At 51.6% G+C, this 20,704-nt stretch overlaps 7 protein-coding genes across 7 annotated transcripts; 4 read left to right on the forward strand and 3 right to left on the reverse strand.

The window, feature by feature from the left end:
* Nucleotides 1–811: 811 nt before the first annotated feature.
* Nucleotides 812–3,470, forward strand: CPAR01_03074 (multicopper oxidase; the record flags this gene model as incomplete). The annotated part of the gene is made up of 6 exons (XM_060487361.1): nt 812–1,642; nt 1,737–1,826; nt 1,878–2,675; nt 2,735–2,911; nt 3,038–3,230; nt 3,286–3,470. The coding sequence occupies 6 exons, from the start codon at nt 812–814 to the stop codon at nt 3,468–3,470; spliced, it is 2,274 nt and encodes a 757-aa protein (XP_060354689.1).
* Nucleotides 3,471–4,671: 1,201 nt separating this feature from the next.
* Nucleotides 4,672–7,191, forward strand: CPAR01_03075 (PA domain-containing protein; the record flags this gene model as incomplete). The annotated part of the gene is made up of 3 exons (XM_060487362.1): nt 4,672–5,685; nt 5,757–6,323; nt 6,397–7,191. 3 exons carry the CDS (start codon nt 4,672–4,674, stop codon nt 7,189–7,191), a joined length of 2,376 nt encoding a protein of 791 aa, XP_060354690.1.
* Nucleotides 7,192–8,364: 1,173 nt separating this feature from the next.
* Nucleotides 8,365–9,237, forward strand: CPAR01_03076 (uncharacterized protein; the record flags this gene model as incomplete). Its single annotated transcript, XM_060487363.1, has 1 exon — nt 8,365–9,237. One exon carries the CDS (start codon nt 8,365–8,367, stop codon nt 9,235–9,237), a length of 873 nt encoding a protein of 290 aa, XP_060354691.1.
* A 2,193-nt stretch (nt 9,238–11,430) lies between these two features.
* Nucleotides 11,431–14,654, reverse strand: CPAR01_03077 (TAM domain methyltransferase; the record flags this gene model as incomplete). Its single annotated transcript, XM_060487364.1, has 8 exons — nt 11,431–11,890; nt 11,947–12,151; nt 12,209–12,667; nt 13,498–13,628; nt 13,693–13,940; nt 14,019–14,242; nt 14,337–14,376; nt 14,475–14,654. 8 exons carry the CDS (start codon nt 14,652–14,654, stop codon nt 11,431–11,433), a joined length of 1,947 nt encoding a protein of 648 aa, XP_060354692.1.
* An 838-nt stretch (nt 14,655–15,492) lies between these two features.
* CPAR01_03078 (uncharacterized protein) lies at nt 15,493–16,324 on the forward strand (the record flags this gene model as incomplete). The annotated part of the gene is made up of 2 exons (XM_060487365.1): nt 15,493–15,903; nt 15,971–16,324. 2 exons carry the CDS (start codon nt 15,493–15,495, stop codon nt 16,322–16,324), a joined length of 765 nt encoding a protein of 254 aa, XP_060354693.1.
* A 198-nt stretch (nt 16,325–16,522) lies between these two features.
* CPAR01_03079 (uncharacterized protein) lies at nt 16,523–18,422 on the reverse strand (the record flags this gene model as incomplete). Its single annotated transcript, XM_060487366.1, has 2 exons — nt 16,523–18,243; nt 18,332–18,422. 2 exons carry the CDS (start codon nt 18,420–18,422, stop codon nt 16,523–16,525), a joined length of 1,812 nt encoding a protein of 603 aa, XP_060354694.1.
* Nucleotides 18,423–18,772: 350 nt separating this feature from the next.
* Nucleotides 18,773–20,610, reverse strand: CPAR01_03080 (sugar transporter; the record flags this gene model as incomplete). The annotated part of the gene is made up of 4 exons (XM_060487367.1): nt 18,773–19,148; nt 19,244–19,520; nt 19,650–20,441; nt 20,499–20,610. 4 exons carry the CDS (start codon nt 20,608–20,610, stop codon nt 18,773–18,775), a joined length of 1,557 nt encoding a protein of 518 aa, XP_060354695.1.
* Nucleotides 20,611–20,704: the final 94 nt, after the last annotated feature.

Below are 20,704 nucleotides of genomic sequence, written 5' to 3' on the forward strand. Positions count from 1 at the left end.
CAGGCGAACACCGTGTGATTGAAACACCTATTCCGATGCACCGGAACTCGAGACGGGATGATTCTGGGCGTTGTATTGAGAGGCTCTTTAGCGAACGATAGTGGTCAGACTTTCCCGAACACGGGCCCCTGAACCAACCGGAAACTTGGCACCTCGAAACCACCCCTCTATCAGACGCATATTTTCAACTGCAAAGTCTTCGTAGAGAGGCGGAGTGTCTCTTCAAAGACTGGAAGACAGGTTAATTGGGAATGCACATGAAAACATCACTCGTTTGACAAGACGACGCAGTCGACGCAAGTCGATCAACGAACTATGGTTGGAATCTTTGTAAATGTCTAATTGGCTGAAAGTTTCCGCATAGTTTGGATCGCAGTTTCGCGTTTCATAGCGTCAAAATTTCCAGAGGTCCGGAAGAGCTAAAGAAAAGTTGCAACTACCGAGCTGCTAAGCGCCGGGGCCTATCTCTTGTCTTTTCGCGAACGATTTATCCAGGAGTCCATCACCCCGTTTCGCCGAATATCTCGCCGATCGGATACAAGCAAAAGGAGAGGATCCCCGTTGCATCTTAGTGGTGGCTTTTTCCTTTATCCCGGCCGTTTGCCCCTTTTACCACGTGGTTCTTCGTTTTCTCGTGTTTCTTATCAAGCCACGCAGCGAAGGTTGTATGGCGAACATCAATTGCTAGAAACCCGGGCGTCTTGCTGTTGGTTCTGTTTGTTTTCTCTCTTTCTGATAGCGAACCCAGGTTCGTTGTGTACATTTTTTGAGCCGTCATATTTGTATACCTTCCCTCATTAGCGCAGCAACCATGAGCTCCGGCCTGGTCCCGCGGGACGGGACGCGCGACGAGCAAGACCCCATGCTAGGTGTCAGATCGTCGTCGGAGACTGACGTGGAGGATCGCCTGCTTCCCGACTCAGCCGACTACGGCGAGAAGAGCCACTACCGACGCCATGCGGGCCACAAGAAGACGTTTCGATGGATCATGGTACTCACTTGCGTGTCCATCCTGACACTCATTCCTTTCATTTTCGCCCAATTCTTCAACGTACAAACCAAGGACCGGCCGGCGGAACCGGCCCACGATGAGGACAACCATGAAGAAAGCCCGCCGCCGCCGCCGCCGCCACCACCACCGCCAGCGGACCCAGTGCCGGAACTGACGACGACGATAACGCCAATAACGACTTCTTCTCTTGTCCCTACGCAAACACCGCAAGTGATTTTGACGCCTGATCAGCAGTTCAATCTGCAGACAGGATTCCAGGTGTCGAATGTGACGTCGATGCGGGAGTATGTGTTCAACATCACGCGGCAGCAGCACTCACCCGACGGCTTTGAGAAGTCAATGATCCTCGTCAACGGACAATCTCCCGGCCCTCTCATTGAGGCAAACACGGGAGACACCATCCGTGTCACGGTGCACAACCAGATGTTGAAGGAGAGTACCACGATTCACTGGCACGGCATTGACCAGAGAAAGTCGGTCTGGATGGACGGTGTCTTTGGCGTCAGCCAGTGTGCCATTCCTGCCGGCGAGAGCTTTACTTACGAATTCAATGTCACCGACCAGCGGGGCACGTTCTGGTGGCACGCTCATGTTTCAGTGCAAGTCACTGACGGACTCTTTGGGCCATTGGTAAGGTTTCTTCCATACTGATTCATGGGACATCGCTGGTGAAGCCCTGGCTTGTGAGCGCTTGACGATACTAACATGCTCTTCTGCAATGTAGATCATCCACGATCCGGATGAAAAGATCCCCCCTGTGGATGATGACAAGATTGTGATGGTCGGAGATCTCTTTCATGAATATGGAGGCACTGTGAGTTGACTCAGCCTCTATTACTCTCATTCGGTTCTCACAGATTTCTAGCTCCTGACGCAGTACCTAAGCGCCAATCCACCTTGGGCCCCTAAGAAGCCCGGTAGAGAGCCTCCTCCTGACAACGTCATTATCAATGGCAAGAACACATTCAACTGCTCCAGCATTGAAGGCCATGACACAAACCAGGCCAAGTCAGGCGAGGACCATAGCGGCCACAACATGGAGAACACGGGAAGCCACAACACCCCGAGAGATGGTGCGCCTCCCCCCAAGTGCACGTGGGGTTCCCTCTTCAATACACGGGTCAAGAGTGGCTCAATAGCTCGTTTGCGTCTCATCAACCACGGCACATCAACTCCCATCTTTGTCACGGTTGACGACCACCCTCTGCAAATCGTCGAGATTGACGGCGTCGAGGTCGCTCCAATCGCCACATCCCGCGTGTACATGAACCCCGGTCAACGCTACTCAGTCCTCGTCCACGCCAACCAGACTGCCGGAAACTACCTGATTCGTGCCGACGCCGCGGTGCGGTGCTTCCACATGTCCCACAAGAACCATAAGGCGGGCATGATGCACGGCACACCTTTCGGGGCCACCGCCATCCTATCGTATGACGAGACGGACCTTGGCGTCCCGCCGATTGGCAAGGCGTGGGATCTCAACGCCAACTCGAACCCTGGCGTAGGCAATGAGCCATGGGGAGACAGGTGCGAGGATTTGCCGCACAACCTTCCAAAGCCTGTCAGGAGCAGGCCGGCCTACGACGTTGGCGACAGGAACTACCATTACTTCACGTTCAAGCAGGAGCGCGTCAACGACGTCGTTCGTACACACGTCAATGATGTGAGTTGGAAGAACTTCTTGACTGATCTGCTGAATAATACCCTGCTGACAACGATTAGACTCTGTATACACCTTTGACCGACGATGCCTCGCTGTGGAAGGTGATGCAGCAGGACATCACACCAGAGAACCTGAACTCGCCTCAGCCGAAACTAGACTTCGGAAAGGATCAGTTCGTCTTGGTATCCCGAGACGACAAAGCTGCTCAAATCGTAGTCAACTCTGACGCAATGATGGTACACCCTTGGCATCTGCAGTAAGTTGCTTCACAACCATCAACTCTGAACCCATGACTGACCGTTTATCTAGTGGTACTTACTCACAAACTTATCTCTACTCTCCGCCAACGTGCTAATCTATAGATAGGCCAGAACTTCCAAGTCGTTGGTTGGGGCAATGGCCTTTTCGGAGCCAGCAAGACTACATGGAACTTTGACAACCCGATGCGCCGTGACACGATCACAATCCCAGGATACTCACACCTGGTAATCCGCATAACAGCAGACAACCCGGGTGTTTGGGCGTTCCATTGCCATTATCTGTGGCACGCTGAAGGTCGGTCATCCACTTACTTTCCCAGGGCTCAAAATATGAACTAACATTGCCGCAGCTGGTATGTTCGTCTCCATTGCTCAGCGAATGGGCGAGCTCGCGAGCATGCTGGGCACATTGGACACCAACGGTAATGCCGGTGCCATCAAGAAGAAATTCTGCCCCATGGCCAAGGCACAAGCTGGTGCTCCTCTCGCACAGCCCGTTAAGACTGGGGCACCTAAACCGCCTCGGACCCTTTGATGTATGTAAGTTAGATTGGTTGTGATAAGAGCTGTTGATAGAAGTAAATACTTGAGTACACATTTAGACACTGGATGTACTGGACCCGATACACTTGTGCAGCTACTGAGGTCTTGAAAGGCTATCGTCCAGCGCAACGATGATTTTATAAATTCAAGATAGCTTCATTAAATGGCAGCCCCGTCGTAGGTCGTCGGCGCCGGCAGAGCCGCATGGTATTTGCCATTTGTGACCAATCAGTAACCGTTCCGACAGTCATCAAAAACGTAAATCCAGAAGAGGAAGGCCATTGAGAGTGAGCGCTTTTCAATCTATCAGATATGATGGCATTTGGTTAGCGAAAAGCTACCGGAAGAAGTTGACCTGAACTTTACTGAGTGGACTTGTGTGTTCAAGTCACCAAAAACACGACAGAATAACCGCCGCTAGTGAAATTCCGCTCGTCATTGGATTGATCGTGAAGCAAAAGGACTCCCCCGCATCTAGAAATCACGTATGCCTACGGAACCTATGCATTGACTCCAGGCTGCAGTGCCCGTCCTACCACCTGGAGCTCTGCGGTCTTGCACCAAGCACCGAGATTCGGGTGTGACAATGGACCGGTTTCTGCGGGATGCTACATGGCAATTTCCCAGCCGGGGTGGGCAACGTTATGCTAAACTTTCTTGGTTGATTAGCGCAAATCTTCGACAGTCGGCAACGTCGGACGAACATTAGTTCCTATGATTAAGGTTGCCTGGCACTCTATTTGAGTGTTGGTAGACTGCCGCAAGTTGCGGAGTCTCTAGCCAATCAGAACAACAATAAACCACTGGGTTACATTATCTCAAGCTTTCTTATCCCGGCCCTAAGGTCGCAAAGGGTAGGTCGTTAACGGATACACGTGCAGACGAACGGTGTTCCTGGGACTGGTCACTGCATGTCGGCTTCGCTTATTTGCGAGATCGCCAGGTACGAGAAGTTTACTGGTGCAGATTGCGAGACCCTCAAGGGCTAGATCCCGCCGATATGGTGCCACGGTATTGTTCATTCCGCCCCTGACATGGGGAAGCAATTCACCGTCCGTGGAAGCTATGTCACATTGGAGTATATAGAGCTGTCCGGTTGGCATGTGGAATGCAACGACGTCCTGTCTCCAGCGTCAAGATTTCCTTCATACGCCAAGGACTCAATTCCAGATTGAGTTGACAACACCGCAGTAATGGCAAAGACTTCTCTCACCCTCCTCTTGGGCACCCTCTTCGCGGGGGCCGCCTATGGTGCTGAGCTTCGCAAGACGTATATCGTCCAGATGAAGCACACTGGGGCCTCCGGTCTCCGACGCAGAGATCTGTTCGACTCTTCCCTCATCTCCGTTTCCGCCGATCCTGCCAACGTGCTCTACCACTATGAGAACACGGTCAACGGATACGCCGCCAAGATCACAGATGGCCAAGCTGACGCCCTGAGAGACCGGGACGACGTCCTGTCTGTCACTCTTGACAAGGCCTACCGCCTTCACACCAGCAGAACCCCGAACTTTCTAGGCATCGACGATGCCTCGCTCCTTGGGCGCGGGCTCGACGTCGGCAGCTACCTGGACGAGAGAGACGACTACAACGGCACCAACCCAGAGTCCAACCTCATCGTTGGCATATTCGACACGGGCGTCTGGCCCGAGAACCCCAGCTACAAGGATGACGGCATGCCACCCATCCCTGCCAACTGGAAGGGCGAGTGCGAAATCAGCGAGGACTTCCCGGCCACCAGCTGCAACAAGAAGCTCGTTGGCGCGAGGGCCTTTTACAAGGGGTACGTCGCCGCCGTCACCAACGACACCGGCTCCTTCAACTGGACCGGAGAGTACCAATCCCCCCGAGACGACGACGGACATGGTACGCACACTTCGTCCACCTCAGCTGGAGCCGCCGTGCCGAACGCTAGCCTTTTCGGCCAGGCCTCCGGTACAGCTCGCGGTATGGCCGAGCACGCCCGTGTCGCCATGTACAAGGTCTGCTGGAAGGAGGGCTGCTTCAACTCTGACATCCTCGCGGCTATGGATAAGGCCATTGAGGATGGCGTCAACGTCATGTCTCTTTCTCTCGGCCCCGATCAGCCCTCCTTCAGCGAGGATGATGGTTCAGCACTCGGTGCGTTCGCTGCCGTCCAGAAGGGTATCTTCGTCGCCATGTCTGCCGGCAACTCTGGTCCGGGAGCAGGCACTGTTGCCAACCTTGTAAGTATCTCTCGCCTCAACTCTCCTTTCTCGCTTTGCTCCATTGGTGTGGTATTTTAACACTCTCGTAGGCCCCTTGGGCTCTGACCGTCGCCGCAAGCACGCTTGACCGTGACTTCCCTGCTCATGTTACCCTTGGCAACGGCAAGAACTACACCGGCTTCTCTCTCTACAGCAACGGTTCCGTCACGGATATCACGCCTCTTCAGGCTGGCGAGGTCCTCCCCCTCGTCCACGCAAGCCAGGCGGGCAAGGGCAATGTCACCAACGCCAACCTTTGCCTAGCAGACAGCCTTGACCCCGCCAAGGTTGCTGGCAAGGTCGTAGTCTGCGTGCGCGGAAACAACGGCAGAACCGAGAAGGGCGGCGTCGTCAAGGCCGCCGGTGGTCGCGGTATGGTCCTCGTGAATGCACCCGCTAACGGTGATGAGCTGATTGCCGACGCTCATATCCTGCCTGCCCTGCACCTCACTGCCTCAGACGGAGCCGAGGTGGAGGCCTACGCAAAGACCGGCAACGGCACGGCTATTTTGGACTTTGAGGGCACTAGACTCGGAGTCCCGGCTCCGCTTATGGCAGCTTTCAGCTCGCGCGGCCCGAACTACATCGTCCCGCAGCTCCTGAAGCCGGATATCACGGTACGTTACGAGCAACAACATCAAGTTGAGAGAGAGGCTGTGTAAGATTGTCAATAGACTAACACAATGACAGGGACCTGGTGTTTCCATCCTGGCAGCCTGGGCCGGCACTGGACCTACCGGTCTTGATATTGATACCCGCAAGGTCGACCAGAACGTCATCTCAGGTACGAGCATGTCATGCCCTCACCTGAGCGGTCTTGCAACCTGGATCATGGCCCGCCGTCCGGAATGGAGCCCGGCCGCCATCCGCTCAGCCATGATGACAACCGCCTACACCAATACCAAGGGTGCCAAGACCCCCCTGCTGGACTCCTCCGACTCCAAGGCCGCGACTCCTTTCCTCTACGGAAACGGCCACGTGGACCCCGTCGCCGCCCTGAACCCGGGTCTCGTTTACGACATCGCACCCACTGACTACCTCCCTTGGCTCTGCGCCGTCAACTCGACCGTCGCCTTCACGACCGCCATCACCAGGAGCAACTTCACCTGCGCGTCCAACCAGACCTACAGCGTCTACGACCTCAACTACCCGTCCTTCTCTGCCCTGTACGATAGCGCCGCTGCTTCCGGCGGATCCTACACCGCCACCTTCAAGCGCACCGTGACCAACGTCGGAGGTGCCGGCACGTACAAAGCCGACATTTCTCTCAACGATGCTGACTTGGTCAAAGCCTCTGTGACGCCCGAGACTCTCACTTTTGAGGCGGCTGGAGAGAAGAAGACGTTCGAGCTGACTGTCACGATGAGCTCCCCGCCCACCGCCGACGCTACTTCCTGGGGCAGACTCGTGTGGTCTGACGGAACCCACGTTGTGGGCAGCGCGCTGTCGTTTGTGTGGGGCATTCCGGCTCCAGATGCCGCTTAATGCCTGTAGACGTGAGACATTGTTGTCGCGCCGTTGCAGAACGTTCGTCGAAGCCTCTTTAGCTTTCTTTGTTTATATGTTTTCTTTAATCTGGAGGAAGTAGTCTTGTGGGCGGTTGAGTCATCTTTTCGAGTTGTGGGCCTTTGGGGAAAGCGAGAAAAGCGAGAAGATTGCTCGCGGGGCTTTGTAGAGCCGCAATCAGGCACGATGCCTGTAGCTAAACTCAATTCGTTTTGTTAATCTCAAACCAAAACTCCTTCGTTATTGACGTAATCTGGTATTCGACACTTTGTGATTTCTTTTGCTCTAGGCTGGTAATGGAATTCCGCCAAACCGCCAGGCACACGAGCCAAAGACCCGTATCTTGGCCAAATCAAGTGTGGCCGTGTTGCTTGGTAGGGTCAGCACTAGACCATGTACGCCTTGGCGCTAGCGATAATTGAAGGATCAACTCCAGTATTGTGAAGGCTGTCAACGGAGTGAAGGATTCGCGGGATCAGCTTTAGACAAATGACGGATGGGCAAAAGGAACGAACCGTCAAGGGTAAGATGGACATATCGAGAGCCCGATACGAGCACCGACTTACACGCTAACTGCGCGTGGCTTGCGACCCCTGTGTGGGCTTACTGGTGATGCAATCGCAACCAATAAAAAAGCTCTGCCTTACTCACTCTCTTGGTATCGTGACCAAGCTTTGCGATTTAAAAGCCAAAAACGAGTTATTTAACACTAAACTAGGTACTTTGGGCTTTAGCTGATGGCGCCAGAGGCTCTTCGCCGAGTCTCTAGTTTGAAATTGCATCTTTGTACGAAAACCCGCAAACACGGCGGTCTTGTCCACTCATAATCACTCCGCTTCTCAATTAAGTTTTCTTGACACGGAAAATCGGAAAGGTTGTCTTCGTAAACTTCAGCAACCCATCCCGGGTAACCCTGGCCCCAGTTTCCACCCCCGGTGCGGCCGTGCCGCAGCCCGGTGGTGACATGTCATGTAAATGACGATCAGCCCCCTTGGGTAACTCGGGGTGCCTGGACGATCTATATTTACTTTCCGAAGGACGACATTCCCACGTTTTTGGTTCCTTTATCTGAACTTGTGTTCCCCCGACGGCATGTCACACTCTCTCTGAAATTTGAAAGACAAACCACATCACACATCAAAAGAATTGGCCATGCACGTCTCACTCAGCCGCTCGCTGCAGCTATTGACATTTTTTACGGGTTTCAGCTCTGCGGCGACGATAACAACGACGCCCACGGCTTCCGTCGAAGTTGACCTTATCTTCCCGCGCAATGGCAGCACCTACAAGCCCGTCTGGCCTTTTCCATTTGTCTTCGCCGTTCAAAACGCCTCAAAGCTCTGGCCAGAGTCTGACGAAAAGAACTTTTACAACTTTTGGGTGAAGTGGGATCTCACGGGGTACACCGATATCAACGATGCGGATACGGGGCAGCTCTTCAGCTCGGGCGTCTGGCAAACCGAGGCCAAGAACAAAACCGCTGATACATATACCATCATCGACGCTTCCCGGAGAGACCTGGTCAACGCGACGCAGCGGGAGTTCCGCCTACGATACACGGCGACCATGTTCAGCGCTTGTCCAAAGAACGTTACTGGCGAGGGCCCGTCGTCAAAAGTCTACGACGTCTCGTACAACGGCACCGCCTTCTTCACAACCGATCCCAACGGACAGATCCCCTCTCTTGTCGACACGACTTCCTGCCCCGACTTTGTCGGCAGTTTCCAAATCACAGGCAACAGCCACGACTATGGCGATATCTGCCCCGTAGTATCGGACAAGGAGCCCGCGTCTAAGGCCTGTGAAATCAAGATGGACGCGGCTCTGGAGACGCAGGTCAAGGCGGCGATGCTCACTCGTGCAAATTGCCAGAACGGGACCTGGCCCGATCCTGAGGGGAAGCTTTCAGCGTTATCTTGCAATGCGGTCAAGACCAGCGATGCGAGTGCCAAGTTGCTCGGCGGCCTTGTCACCAAGTCCTCGGCGCTCGTGTTGATCTTGGCCGCAGCTTGGGCAATAGTCTGAGGGTCCGGCGTTGCCCCACACACACTTACACATTCTATCTGGGCTGAAATGCCGTCATCAAATGTGGCGGCTTTTCAGCTTGGCAACAGCGTTGTTTTTAGCCAACCTTTGGCATTTCTAAAGTTCAAATTCTCTTTTCATTTTGTACATATTGGAATAGCGGTAGGGTTAAGAGATACCATTCTAGACAGTGGGAGTTTTGGAGTTGTTTGTACACGAGCTGAGCCTTTCACCGGCGGTGGTTGAATTATTTTGTCTTCGCGGTTCAGTAGAGTCAACTTCCCTTCATCATGTACATATAAATCCGCCTTTTTTTGAAGAGAGGATTCAGTTAGAGTCTACCTCATTTAGGTACACAACATTCAAAGGCTATGCCAAGTCCTTCTTCAGTTGAAACTGCACAAAATTCCATAGGAGCTCCGCAAACGTGTTGCATCCTCTCTCTCCCGACTGAACAACAGATATTCCATCTTGATTCATGCCTGTTTGTTGGAAGTGGTGTTCATGATCCTCCTCAGGTGGGCAATAGTCGCGACGCCTTTCTGAACTGAAAATATCGTCATTGGTCAGTTTCGATGGCGTCCACTTAAATCTGGAAAGTTGTAGCAACAAGATGTTTATGTATTTTTGAGATCTTCTTAAACAGTCTGTCCTAAGTCCAATTTGATGCTAAATTAGGCGGAATATCAAGCCTACCTCACGTTAAGAGCATTTACTTTAGTCTGGCGTACTAAGTTATATCAAGCGACACCAAGAACCTCAAGTTTGACCACGTGCACAATTGGGATGACGCGACAACATAGCTTAACTTTCAAGCCATGACATGATTAATAGACTGATTTGATGACGGTGAACCAGTTTAGACTAGAAGATCAAATCGGTATGACGATGAGCAACTTAGCAATTCTGCTTCTGGTGAAAAGATCTCTCTTACCTTATATACTTAACTCGAAGGCGATTCTCGGCTCAAAAGCTAAACGGAACCCCATACATTGAAATAGGCACACTCGAGGTACTCAATGGACTACAACTCGCCGAAGCAACGCGTCTACTCGTGGACAAGTGGGAATGTTTCCTCTCTTGATGCTTTCGAGGTTTGTGTTTAACTACGATCCATCCCCTCTAAGGTCGGGAAGTCGGGTCCAGCCCTTCTCCGGTGGCGAAAAGGAGCGACGAATGTCAGGCCTCGACGGTTAAGGGATAGCTTAAGGGGCATGAGGAGGGGGACCAAGCAACAAAGGAGCAGCTCAGGCATATATAGAGCGCTGGTAGTACACCTCGAGGGAAGGGCAGGTTTCAGTAATTCATCTTCTATACCCTAACAGCAGTTGGCCTCTGTGAGCTTCTTCCCTGTGTCATACACCTATTGACAACGAACGAGTTGTAAACGCAAATGAAATTGATTCCTAGTGATGCGATGTTCGAACAAGTGTTTGACAAGGGCGCAAGTACTCCACACGGACACTATCACGACAGGGTCCAGCACAGCTAAATACCTAGTTTTGGCAAGGGTGTAAGCACTTACACCAATTGGAACAACTTGCGGTCCGCACCTCAACACTCGATATCGTATTTTCGATAAGAGCTAGGGCAGCAGGAAGCAAGAAAATATATATCCTGAATATTCAATCATTAGAATTTGGTGCACTTCTACATTTCTTCCTGAACATGGGTGAAGTCGTGGAGTAAGGATACTTTAGCTAGTACCTCAGCTGTCGCTTTGTTCAAGTCAAAGCACGAGTTGACTTCACTTTCCTTACACTAAACCTGTTCTTGCATTTGAGGAAGGCAGGTACTTACTTGAATTCGATGCAGTTATGGGCGAATGGAATTCATAACCTCGCCTCTAAGAGGTAAGAGTAGACATGCAGAACGTTCAACACGTAAGGTAGTCTGTTTTTATGTACCATCAAGAACATACTGAAATCGCTTGAGCTGCGACGCACAATTTTGATCAGACTCATGACGAATAATGCATGTATGATCAATACTATACCAATGAATCTTGCGTCTGCGGTCTGGTCATTAGTGAACACTTAATCCAGACAGGAGCAATGATCGATGGTTCAGGCGCTCTCAGTTACCATCACTTTCGAAGTTCCGATCTGGCTGTATGCGATGCAGCGCTGAGTTCGAAGTAAAGACTGATATGTGAATTGAGCCACAGACCCTTCACCAAGAGCCTCTCAGCTTTCAAGCTCCTTCCACCGGCTTCTGTCCAGATAAAGCGTGATAGTAAACATAAGTATGGAAAGCCGCATTACGGAGGTCTTTCCGCACTTGCATCAGCAACACTTCGACCTCCTCTGGAGTCCAGCCCAGCCCTCTCGTCAGAGGACCCATCGTAATAGCCTGTAGTCCATCGAACAAGACCGCCTGAGAATATGAGCCAATGGTTTTCAGGTTGTCATCTTTGGGCCACCTCCCCAATGGCACCTTCTTAACATCGTGAACCTGCGTCACGAAACCACCAGCCCTGAGACGCTCCGGGTTGGTCTCCGATGCGTAGAGCTCGAAGCCGAACTTGCCGAGTCCTTCTTCGATAAGGTTCGCCATCTTGGTTGGGGCGTAGTCGGGGCCCATCGTGTCATCGTCGCAAGCGAATCTCCATCTCAGCTCTTGCAGCTCGATCCACCCGCCCGGCTTTAATACCCTGCTATTTTGAGCACTATTTCTCGTAACTTGTCTCCCTGATGAATGGTTACTAACCTATATGCCTGACGCAGAAGCCTAGGCCAGTCTTTGATGAAAGGAGCCATGTGCCGCAGGTGGATGAAATCAACTGAGTTGTCCGGATACAGCCAGTCTGCCTCTGCATCATCGACCAGGAACCTGACATTCGGCGGTACAAAGCCGGGTTGAATAGGACTCAGGTCAATCCCATCGATATCTGCTTCTGGATAGTTGTCGCCCACTTTCATCTAGTCAGCTAATGCCGTTCTGTATACAGTAGAGAAGTCTCTTCACGTACTATCGATCGCCCAAATGCCAGTACCGGTACCAATATCAAGGATTTTTTGCGGATTACCTAGAGGCGCACTGTGTAAGTCTCCGTCGCATATATGAACCACCAAAGCGTGCTTCATGTCCTCGCGATCCTGCTCAGGCTCATCGTTTGGACATAGGTATCGGCCTTGCTTGAACTTGTGGTAGCGACGCTTATTCTCCCATTCATAGTCACGAACACTCGAAGACAATGAAGTCGAGGCATTGGAATTGCCGTCGCTGCCAGCCTCGTATCCATCAGTGGATGGGTCCGGATCTTCTTCAGCCACGATCGCTGCAGCTGGTGACACTGTCGCGGCTGGTGATGATGCGGCAGCAGCCGGCGATACCGGTGTTATTGGTTGAGTAGCATTCCCGGCATTTTCAGTTGTCAGAGGAACTTCAGGAGTCGCTTCTGCAGCGACTGCCTTGCCGACGCGCCCGTCTGTCATATTGTGAGTTGTGGGTTGTGCGAAAGGGTTAAGATATAGAGTCTGTCCAGGATATCTCGCTCAACGCAAGGGATGTTGAAGTGAGGGGAATAATGTCCAGCATGCAAACCAGCAGACATGCCTATAACATTATCGCCCCATTTTTGTCGTTCGATAACTTCGATTGGGTTCTCCCACTGGGGCTCACATCAGAGCAAGGATCATGACCAATACCCTGCATCCATCTGGCATGGGGACGACATCGAACCCACCGGACTAAATGGTGTTCGTCGAGGATACGTTGTGAGACGTTGATTGAGCAACTCGTCTTACACGTAGTAGCATTTCTCTCGAAAACAGACTTGCTTTGCAAACCTTCACTAAAGATTTAATTGAAGCTAAATGTGACGATAATTATGAAGCCGGTTGCCCGCTCGCACCCTGAGTATCTATCGTTACTCCCGCTTTGCTCAAACTTCCATGTCCGCTGCCCCCGTCATCATTGGCGATATCGATACTTGGCTCAGAATCACGTTCACTCAGTCGAGTAAAGGGGCGCTCGTCCTCGGCACCGCCGCCAACCCCTTTCCGCATCGCTCCAGTACCGGAGCCTCCTAGATAACTGCTTCCATTTGCTGTGCTGGGCTTCGTACGGTCGTTGAGTATGTATTGTCCGCCAGAGTTCTGGCCACTCCGTTTGATTGAAGATTTCAGTCTGCCGTTGAGCGCGAGGTTGAGAATCGGTTTTAGGCATGGGAGACAGGCTAGTGCTCGGCAATTTATGTATCAGTTAAATCAATCCCATTATGAAATTTTGGGCTGACCGCGAGACGAGAGGACCTACCGCAGATGATAGCCGTGTTGGCTTCGACATTAGTCCAGATAATGGTGTCGATGAAATTCCAGGTAATGTCCGGTGATGTGAGGTCGACTAAAAGAATCACATTTAACCGGGCCATAGAAACTACGGTAACGCTGTTCAACTTCGTCAGCAGCTGTTGCTTCCTCTAAAGATATTACAGACTGTCAATTTACTCACAAAGTGCCGAGCGCAAAGATACCTGCAAGGGCAAACTTCTGTGCTTTGTGCAGCTGTAGCTTCCACACATAGGGGATAGGTAATAACACAACTAGTGCATCCGTTATAATATTGGGAATAGAGTTTCCCTTGAAGAACATCTTGACATCTACACCGCATGTGTATTGATCAGACGACAGAGGGTTGACTGTGTCGTAGCGTGCCCAGAAGGCATGAACAGGGAGACACTGGAAGATCGTGACGAGAATCTGCGAGCTTTGTTAGTGAAGTTCCCAGAGATCTTCAAACACCTAGACTGCATTCGGAGTCGAGGTCTTTCAACATACAACAGCAATGAACCAAGCTAAGACGATGCCGGTCATAGCCCAGATGTAATATCTGATGCTTTTACGGGCATTAAAAATTCGCCAGTAGAGCGCCAATGTCGACCACTTGACTGTTGATAACGTCACTGTGTACGCTACTTCTGATACGAAAAGACCAATTGCCCACGCTCTTGTCGCCGAGGTTGGCGCTACCCAAATGTGTTTACCGGTACCATTCGGAATCACTACAAAGGAATCAGACTATCGGTAATGGAATGTAGTAGAACTCGGGCTCTTGATAATTGAATTGTGATTTCGAACTTCATGGAGTTGACTTACTGTATCCTATGCTTATAAAAACGTGCACAGCTGCTGCCGTCTGAAATTGGTTTGTCAGCGAGCATGCATTGCCTTCGTGCACTATTATCGTAAAATAGAAAGGAAAAATTCAAAAAAGCATGAATTTTCGTTGCATACCAAGGAAACAGTGATCAGCCAGTCCTCCAACCAAAGCTTGTTGGATTGTATTCGTCGGGCAAGAAACCGAAGCGCAACTGCGATGGCTGCGAGTGCCCACGTGCAACTGAGAGCACCAATGATGCTAGCAACTCTGGACTCGCTGAGATCTATGCCATCCGGAACTGGCAGAGAGGCCATCTTGCCTCTGGCTCTGTGAAGAATTCCGTGCCTGGGCTGGAAAAGAAAGAACAGACATCTGTCAGGTTAGACTTTCAGACATTTTCTTGGGTGCCCGAACCAGACAATGGCCATGTTTATGTGTGACCAGCCGGAAACCGAGACTTGCCGTTCCATGCTGGCCAATAACTCGGTTCGATTCATAACAGTAAGATGCAACAGAACTAGGCTCTTGGCCCTGGTTCTTGCGCCCGGAAACTGGGGCCGCCAGGTACAAAATCGAGATTGATTTCTCCACGATCCGGGCACAACCTGGGACCACCGATTACCTATTACACCATCCGTTGGAACATCAACCCACCGGTCCACATAACGACTGGTTGGCATTCGTCTTACTCGTCAAGTATCACCAATTGGACTTGGAGGAAATTGTGACAAGGACCCTAAGAGTTGGCCGTAGTGCAAAAAAAATGGCATGTTTTGGGCCGCCCTTGGAATGTCACTGTAGCTTGCTTGAGTCGTGCGATATCCACTTCAAGTCACCAACCAACACAACTAAGCTAACTTACCAGGTGCCCTAGCTCAGTTCCCACGAAATAGGGCCCATCTGGACGTAAATGCGCCCCAATATCGCCGGTCTCTGGTTCATATCCCGCCTACTAAAGAAACAGGGGTTAAACACCTTCCAAATTCAATTCCCAGCCCAATGAAATAATAAGTAACATGGTGTTCCCCTGATCAAGGTCTCTTACCCGATCAAGCTTCCTCATCTCAGTTCTCTCTCTCACTCACCATCAAGTTCAGCCGGACCCTTTTCAACCTAGATCAACTCCTTGAGACCGCAATCATCATCGACGCAATGAGTTCTCGTACACCTCCCACTTTCCTTCTGGTACCGGGCGCCTGGCATCGCCCATGGTCTTTTGACCTTTTGCGCGATGACCTCCACGGCCGGGGGTTCAGTACTGAAACAGTTACACTGGCCGGCGTGGGTAGCACCGATGTGAACGTGGGATTGGAACAAGACACGGCAGCCGTCCGCACCGAGCTACAGAAGCTCATCGACGACGGGCGTGAGGTTGTCGTGGTTGCGCATTCCTATGGCGGTGTCCCTACTGCGAACGCGGTAGAGGGTTTCAACTACAAAGATCGAGTTGCGCAGAGCAAGACTGGCGGCGTTCTCATGGTCGTGTACATGACCTCTTTTGCCATTGGTGCCGGGTCAGCTCTTTCCGACGGCGCGGGCTCAGTGCCCTGGTGGGACGTCAAGGTGGGACAACATTCACATGCAGGTTCCGGAAAGTCAGAGACACTAGCTCATCACTCTCACCTCTTAGGACGGCTTTATCTCACCTCTCAATCCGATCTCTGTATTCTATGCCGATGTCGAGCCCGCTCTCGCCGCCAAGGCCGTCGAGGCCCTACGTCCCCAGCCTTTCAAGACCTTTCAAGACAAATCCGGCTTCGAACCTTGGAACGAAGGATTTGAGATGGGTTACATCTTTGCTGAGAATGACCAAGCCATACCGCTTGATCTGCAGATCATGATGGCTTCTCAATTTTCTCCCAGCTCCTTCACGGCTAGCCTTTCGGCCAGCCACTCACCGTTCCTCAGTATGCCCAAGGACCTTGGGGATGCTCTGCAGCAAGCGGCTAAAACGGCTGTCGCAAAGACAGAGGGCTTGAGATAGTTTAAATAGTACATCTTGCAAGTCAAAAGTGAGTAGTGATGCATGCAAGTAGCCGATGACTTCATGTGGACTATGAATCAGATACCAGGAAGACTGTTTTATCGATGCTACCAGACAGCAGGTATTCATCCAGCAAGTCAACTTCGCTACTTCCCAAATGGAAGATGCAAAAAGAAGTCGAATTTGCGCTCGGCCAAATTACAGCGTCAGATAAGCCTCGATTTTACACGTGAATGGCATGGAACCCCATACGTTCCTAGGTTCCTGACAGATCCGAGCCACGACTGATGCCTTCATGTTGCTTGTAAGGTACTGGGCAGTTGCTTGCGCCATCTCACTTTCATCATCATCTCCACAATTGCCGCTGTACCATAACTGTCTACAATCAGAGGTAGAGAATGCAGTCCATGGCTGTTTGCGTCCGTCCCTTCCACCGGTGCTTGGAATACCACAGGTGAGATAGACATCATTGTGGCTTTGTCCCAAGGTTATTCTAAGCCGCAGGCTCGTTCTATATGGCGCGCCCTTGGGAATTAGAAACTTGGTGTTCAGACTATCCCAACGATCTGGGGGAAAGCCCTCCACGACTTGCAACTTGAGGTGCTCTTCGTGGTTCTGTAATATCTGTAGATATACATCTACTCTCCTGGTAACGGACTCTTGTATCTGCTTCTGAATAGACGGTGTCACTCTAGAGATCACGCAGGCGTCTTCCTCTACCAACATAGTTCTCCGGGCGTCATTCAATTCCACACGCGTGTGTCGATACTTTGCTGCCATAGGCAGTACTCTTGAGAATAGATTCGGGCCGACTTTCCGAAGGAAAACATTGAATATCTCTGGGTTCTTGCAATTTGGCGAAGCAGCGTAGTCAAGCTTCATTCCCAGGCAGTTGATCTCCGGAACCTCGAAAAACCGTCGCCGGCCGAATCGGATCCCGCGATTGGTCATGGAAAACTCTCGTCCGTCCAGCAACGTCCCTCTAATACGCGAGATACTGTTGGATTCCGAAAATGCTTCTGGAGACTTGGCGAGCATGTCGCAGAAATGAAGGTCTGAAAGATCTTGCGGCATGTTTTCTTCCCCTTTAAATCTTGCCGTTGATTCGGGGCGCAGCGGCGCGTGGCAGAATATGGAAATGTCGTTTGAACGCCGGATGATCTCCTCCTGCAGACGAAGGAATGCCCTATCGCCCTCGCCATATAGCATCGGCATGTTGACGTCAAAGATTCCAATGAGACAGTAGGCAATATCCTCAACCCTCGTTGTAGTCCGTCTCGATGCCCACGACATCCTACGCGCCACCGGCTTCGACTCAAGGAGTGTGCAGTCCCCTAGTACGTCCGCGTCCACCCGCGTGATGCTAGAGATGGCGGCCCTGAAGTTTGATCTGTGTCCTCGGAAGTTCCACTTCGCGTCGTAAAATCGGAGAACCCTTGGCGCAATGAGTTCCTGGAGACACCAGCCGCGGGTGAACCATCTGCAGTCCTTCAACGCATCGTCGGTAGACTCACCGTCATCACCGGCAGCTGGCCAGTCTGAGAGGAAGGCGTAGCATACTTCGGCATCACGATACCAGCCGAACATGGAGTTGATCGCCTCGCCAAGCTCGGCGCTACTCGTCTTGTCAATGCAGCAGGTATCGATCCATGCGTACGCCATGCCGTTGGCCTTGGCTTCGCGGCATGTTGCGACGATCTTCTCATAGCCAGACTTCCGCGATGCCTTGTGATCTGGCGTTTCACTAATTTGCGTGAATTCCTGGAAGCTGATCTCCTCATTTTCGCCCCATGTATGCGAGAGAATAGCATAACCTGGCGCTAAACTGGCGGTAAAGAGCCTCAACCGGAGAGTCTCCGTATCGATGAGCCGGATGGACATGCTGCGTGGTGAACCTGCTACCTGGAATTCTTGGTGACCTGCAAGTCCGCTTCAGATATCGTGCTCGTCGTGGAGCTCCCTGCCAAAGAGCAGCAGAGCGGACTGAAAAGTAGGCGGAACACGTACGATAATCAACGGTTATGCTGCTTGGGCTGGGTGCTTGACTTTGAGGACCCAGCTGAGTGTCGTGAATCCTAGTCATGCAGGTAACATGCATGATGCACCAATAGCGTCGCTTGTCACGCTGCATCCAAGCCAATAGTCACTTACCATAATTGGCACGATAGCTTGTGTGTTCTCCATTATTTCTGACTGTCACAGCTACTTGGTCTCTACTCTTCAACAGGGTTGATATCAGAACATGGGCCGGGAACCCAACATCGAACTTGCATCATGAACCAATATCAGGGGATAACACTTAAACGCATTGCAAAGCTGCGTATGAGAAATAAATGTAACGATGAATCTTTGGATTAGATGCATTACATAGTACTATTACTATACTAAATGCGACATGGGTATTCACTTTGAAGCTTCAACGCTCCTTGCTTTGCGAATTGCAATGCCTCAAACTCTGTGTTCAGCATCGCTCTGGTACTGTCTCTTATCCTCACCATCTCCATGAGTGACCAAAGCCTCAGTCTTCTCACTCACAGCAGCCGCAGGAGGCACCGCAGCATCATCACCGTCAAAGATGACAGCCATTTGCTCCAGGGTGTGTCCGCGAGTCTCGGGGTAGGCGAAGAAGACGGTGATCCAAAGGAGAGCGAGCATCACGATGAATACAATGTAGTACTTCCAGTGAATAGCCTCCAGTGCAATGGGGTTCACAAAAGTGTTGATGAAGATAGCGATGACGGTTGAGCACCAGGTGACGGTGAGACCTCGGGATCGGAGGCTGAACTGCCAAATCTCGCAAGGGTAGGCCGTGAGGAAGGGAGTCCTAGTGTCATGTAAGTGAGTGTTCTCTTGGGAAGACCGCGCAATTCTCGCGAGTTCGAGATTGGCTCTATATAGGCTCAGAAGACATAAACTTACATGGCGATGTCGTATCCAGCAAAGAAGATGAACAAGAATGGGATGACCGAAGATCCGATGGCCGATGACTGGGTCGTGGCGAAAGAACCACTGAGGCCAGTAATGATGATGAAGCTCACCAACATGACGCTGGCAGAAGTCAAGAACAGGAAACGGCGACCCAGCTTGTCGACGCTGGTGGCGGCAGCGATTGCCCACAGCAGGTTCCAGACGTTCAGGCAAGCCGAAATCAAGGTCTGGTTCGTGACTGATGTGACTCCAATCGAGTTTAGGATGACTAGACAGATGTTAGCAAAGCCAGATGGATACAACCTATAGAAAGGTGTCTTTAGGGTAAAATATCGTACGAGCTAGGCAGATGTTAGCTATCGAGACAAGGAATGCGATGCTATCGATCAAAACTCACGGAGATAGTATGACACGACGCCATTACCAGCCCATTGGGCGTAGATACCGAGAGTAACAGAGATAAAGAGGCGATGACGGTTTCCTGGTGTCTTGATCATATCCATATACGAAGCGCTGGAAGAAGCCTCCTTTTCTGCGGTAATGGTGGCCTGGATCTCAACAACCTGGTAGGTTACCAAGGGATCGTTTCTGTTACCACCTGCGTGGTGAGTGGCCAGAATCTCGGTGGCCTCCTCGACGCGCCCAACACTAATCAGCCAACGAGGACTCTCAGGCGATAAGAGGAAGCCGGGCAAGGCAACGAAGGGAAGGACAATCTGGAGAACGACGGGAATACGCCAGCACCAGTCCGAGGCAATGTCACGGCAGGCAAAAGTGACCCAACCGCAGAGCGTACCGCCAAAGTACCAGCCGACCATGAACAGGGCATTGGCGATGGATCGTTGCTTCGGGTGGGCGATCTCGTTAATCAAGAGAGGAGCCGAGTTTCCGAGCCACGAGGCGGCGATACCGATGAAGAGACGGGAGTAGGTGAAGGTCGCTTCGTTTTGGGCTGCCGTTTGCATGACGACACCGAGAATCAGGAATAAGTATCCGACGTAGATGCCAGGCTTGCGACCCCAACGGTTGGAGCATATGGCGGCGATGGGGAAGGCGATACCGTTTCCGAGCCAGTAGATACCTGTGATCCAACCAAGGTATGCGCCGGAGGGGTTGTGCGTAAAGGCGTTCCATCGAGGAAGGGCAAGGAGACCGCCCATGATGGATCCATCGTAACCATTGGCAGAAGCTGGGAAGTCAAAGTTAGCTACAACAGGTTACTGCTTTTTGAGCCGAGTTTACACACAGAACAACACCATAGACAAGGTGATGAAATTGAGCTTCCGCAAGTGGGCGTGCTTCCACCAAGGGAGGTCATCGCCTGGGATCACGGCCAGGTCCTCGACAGGTTTACCCATGTTGACGTTGGGTTATCAGGGCCGCAAGAGAGGCTGGAAAAAGGATTAGAGACAGAAGTTTCCGGATCCAAAGAGGAACTCTCAAAGATGTTGT

Source organism: Colletotrichum paranaense (assembly GCF_030867605.1).
Source record: "Colletotrichum paranaense strain IMI 384185 chromosome Unknown Scaffold_2.1, whole genome shotgun sequence".
NCBI classification, from domain to species: Eukaryota; Fungi; Ascomycota; class Sordariomycetes; order Glomerellales; family Glomerellaceae; genus Colletotrichum; species Colletotrichum paranaense.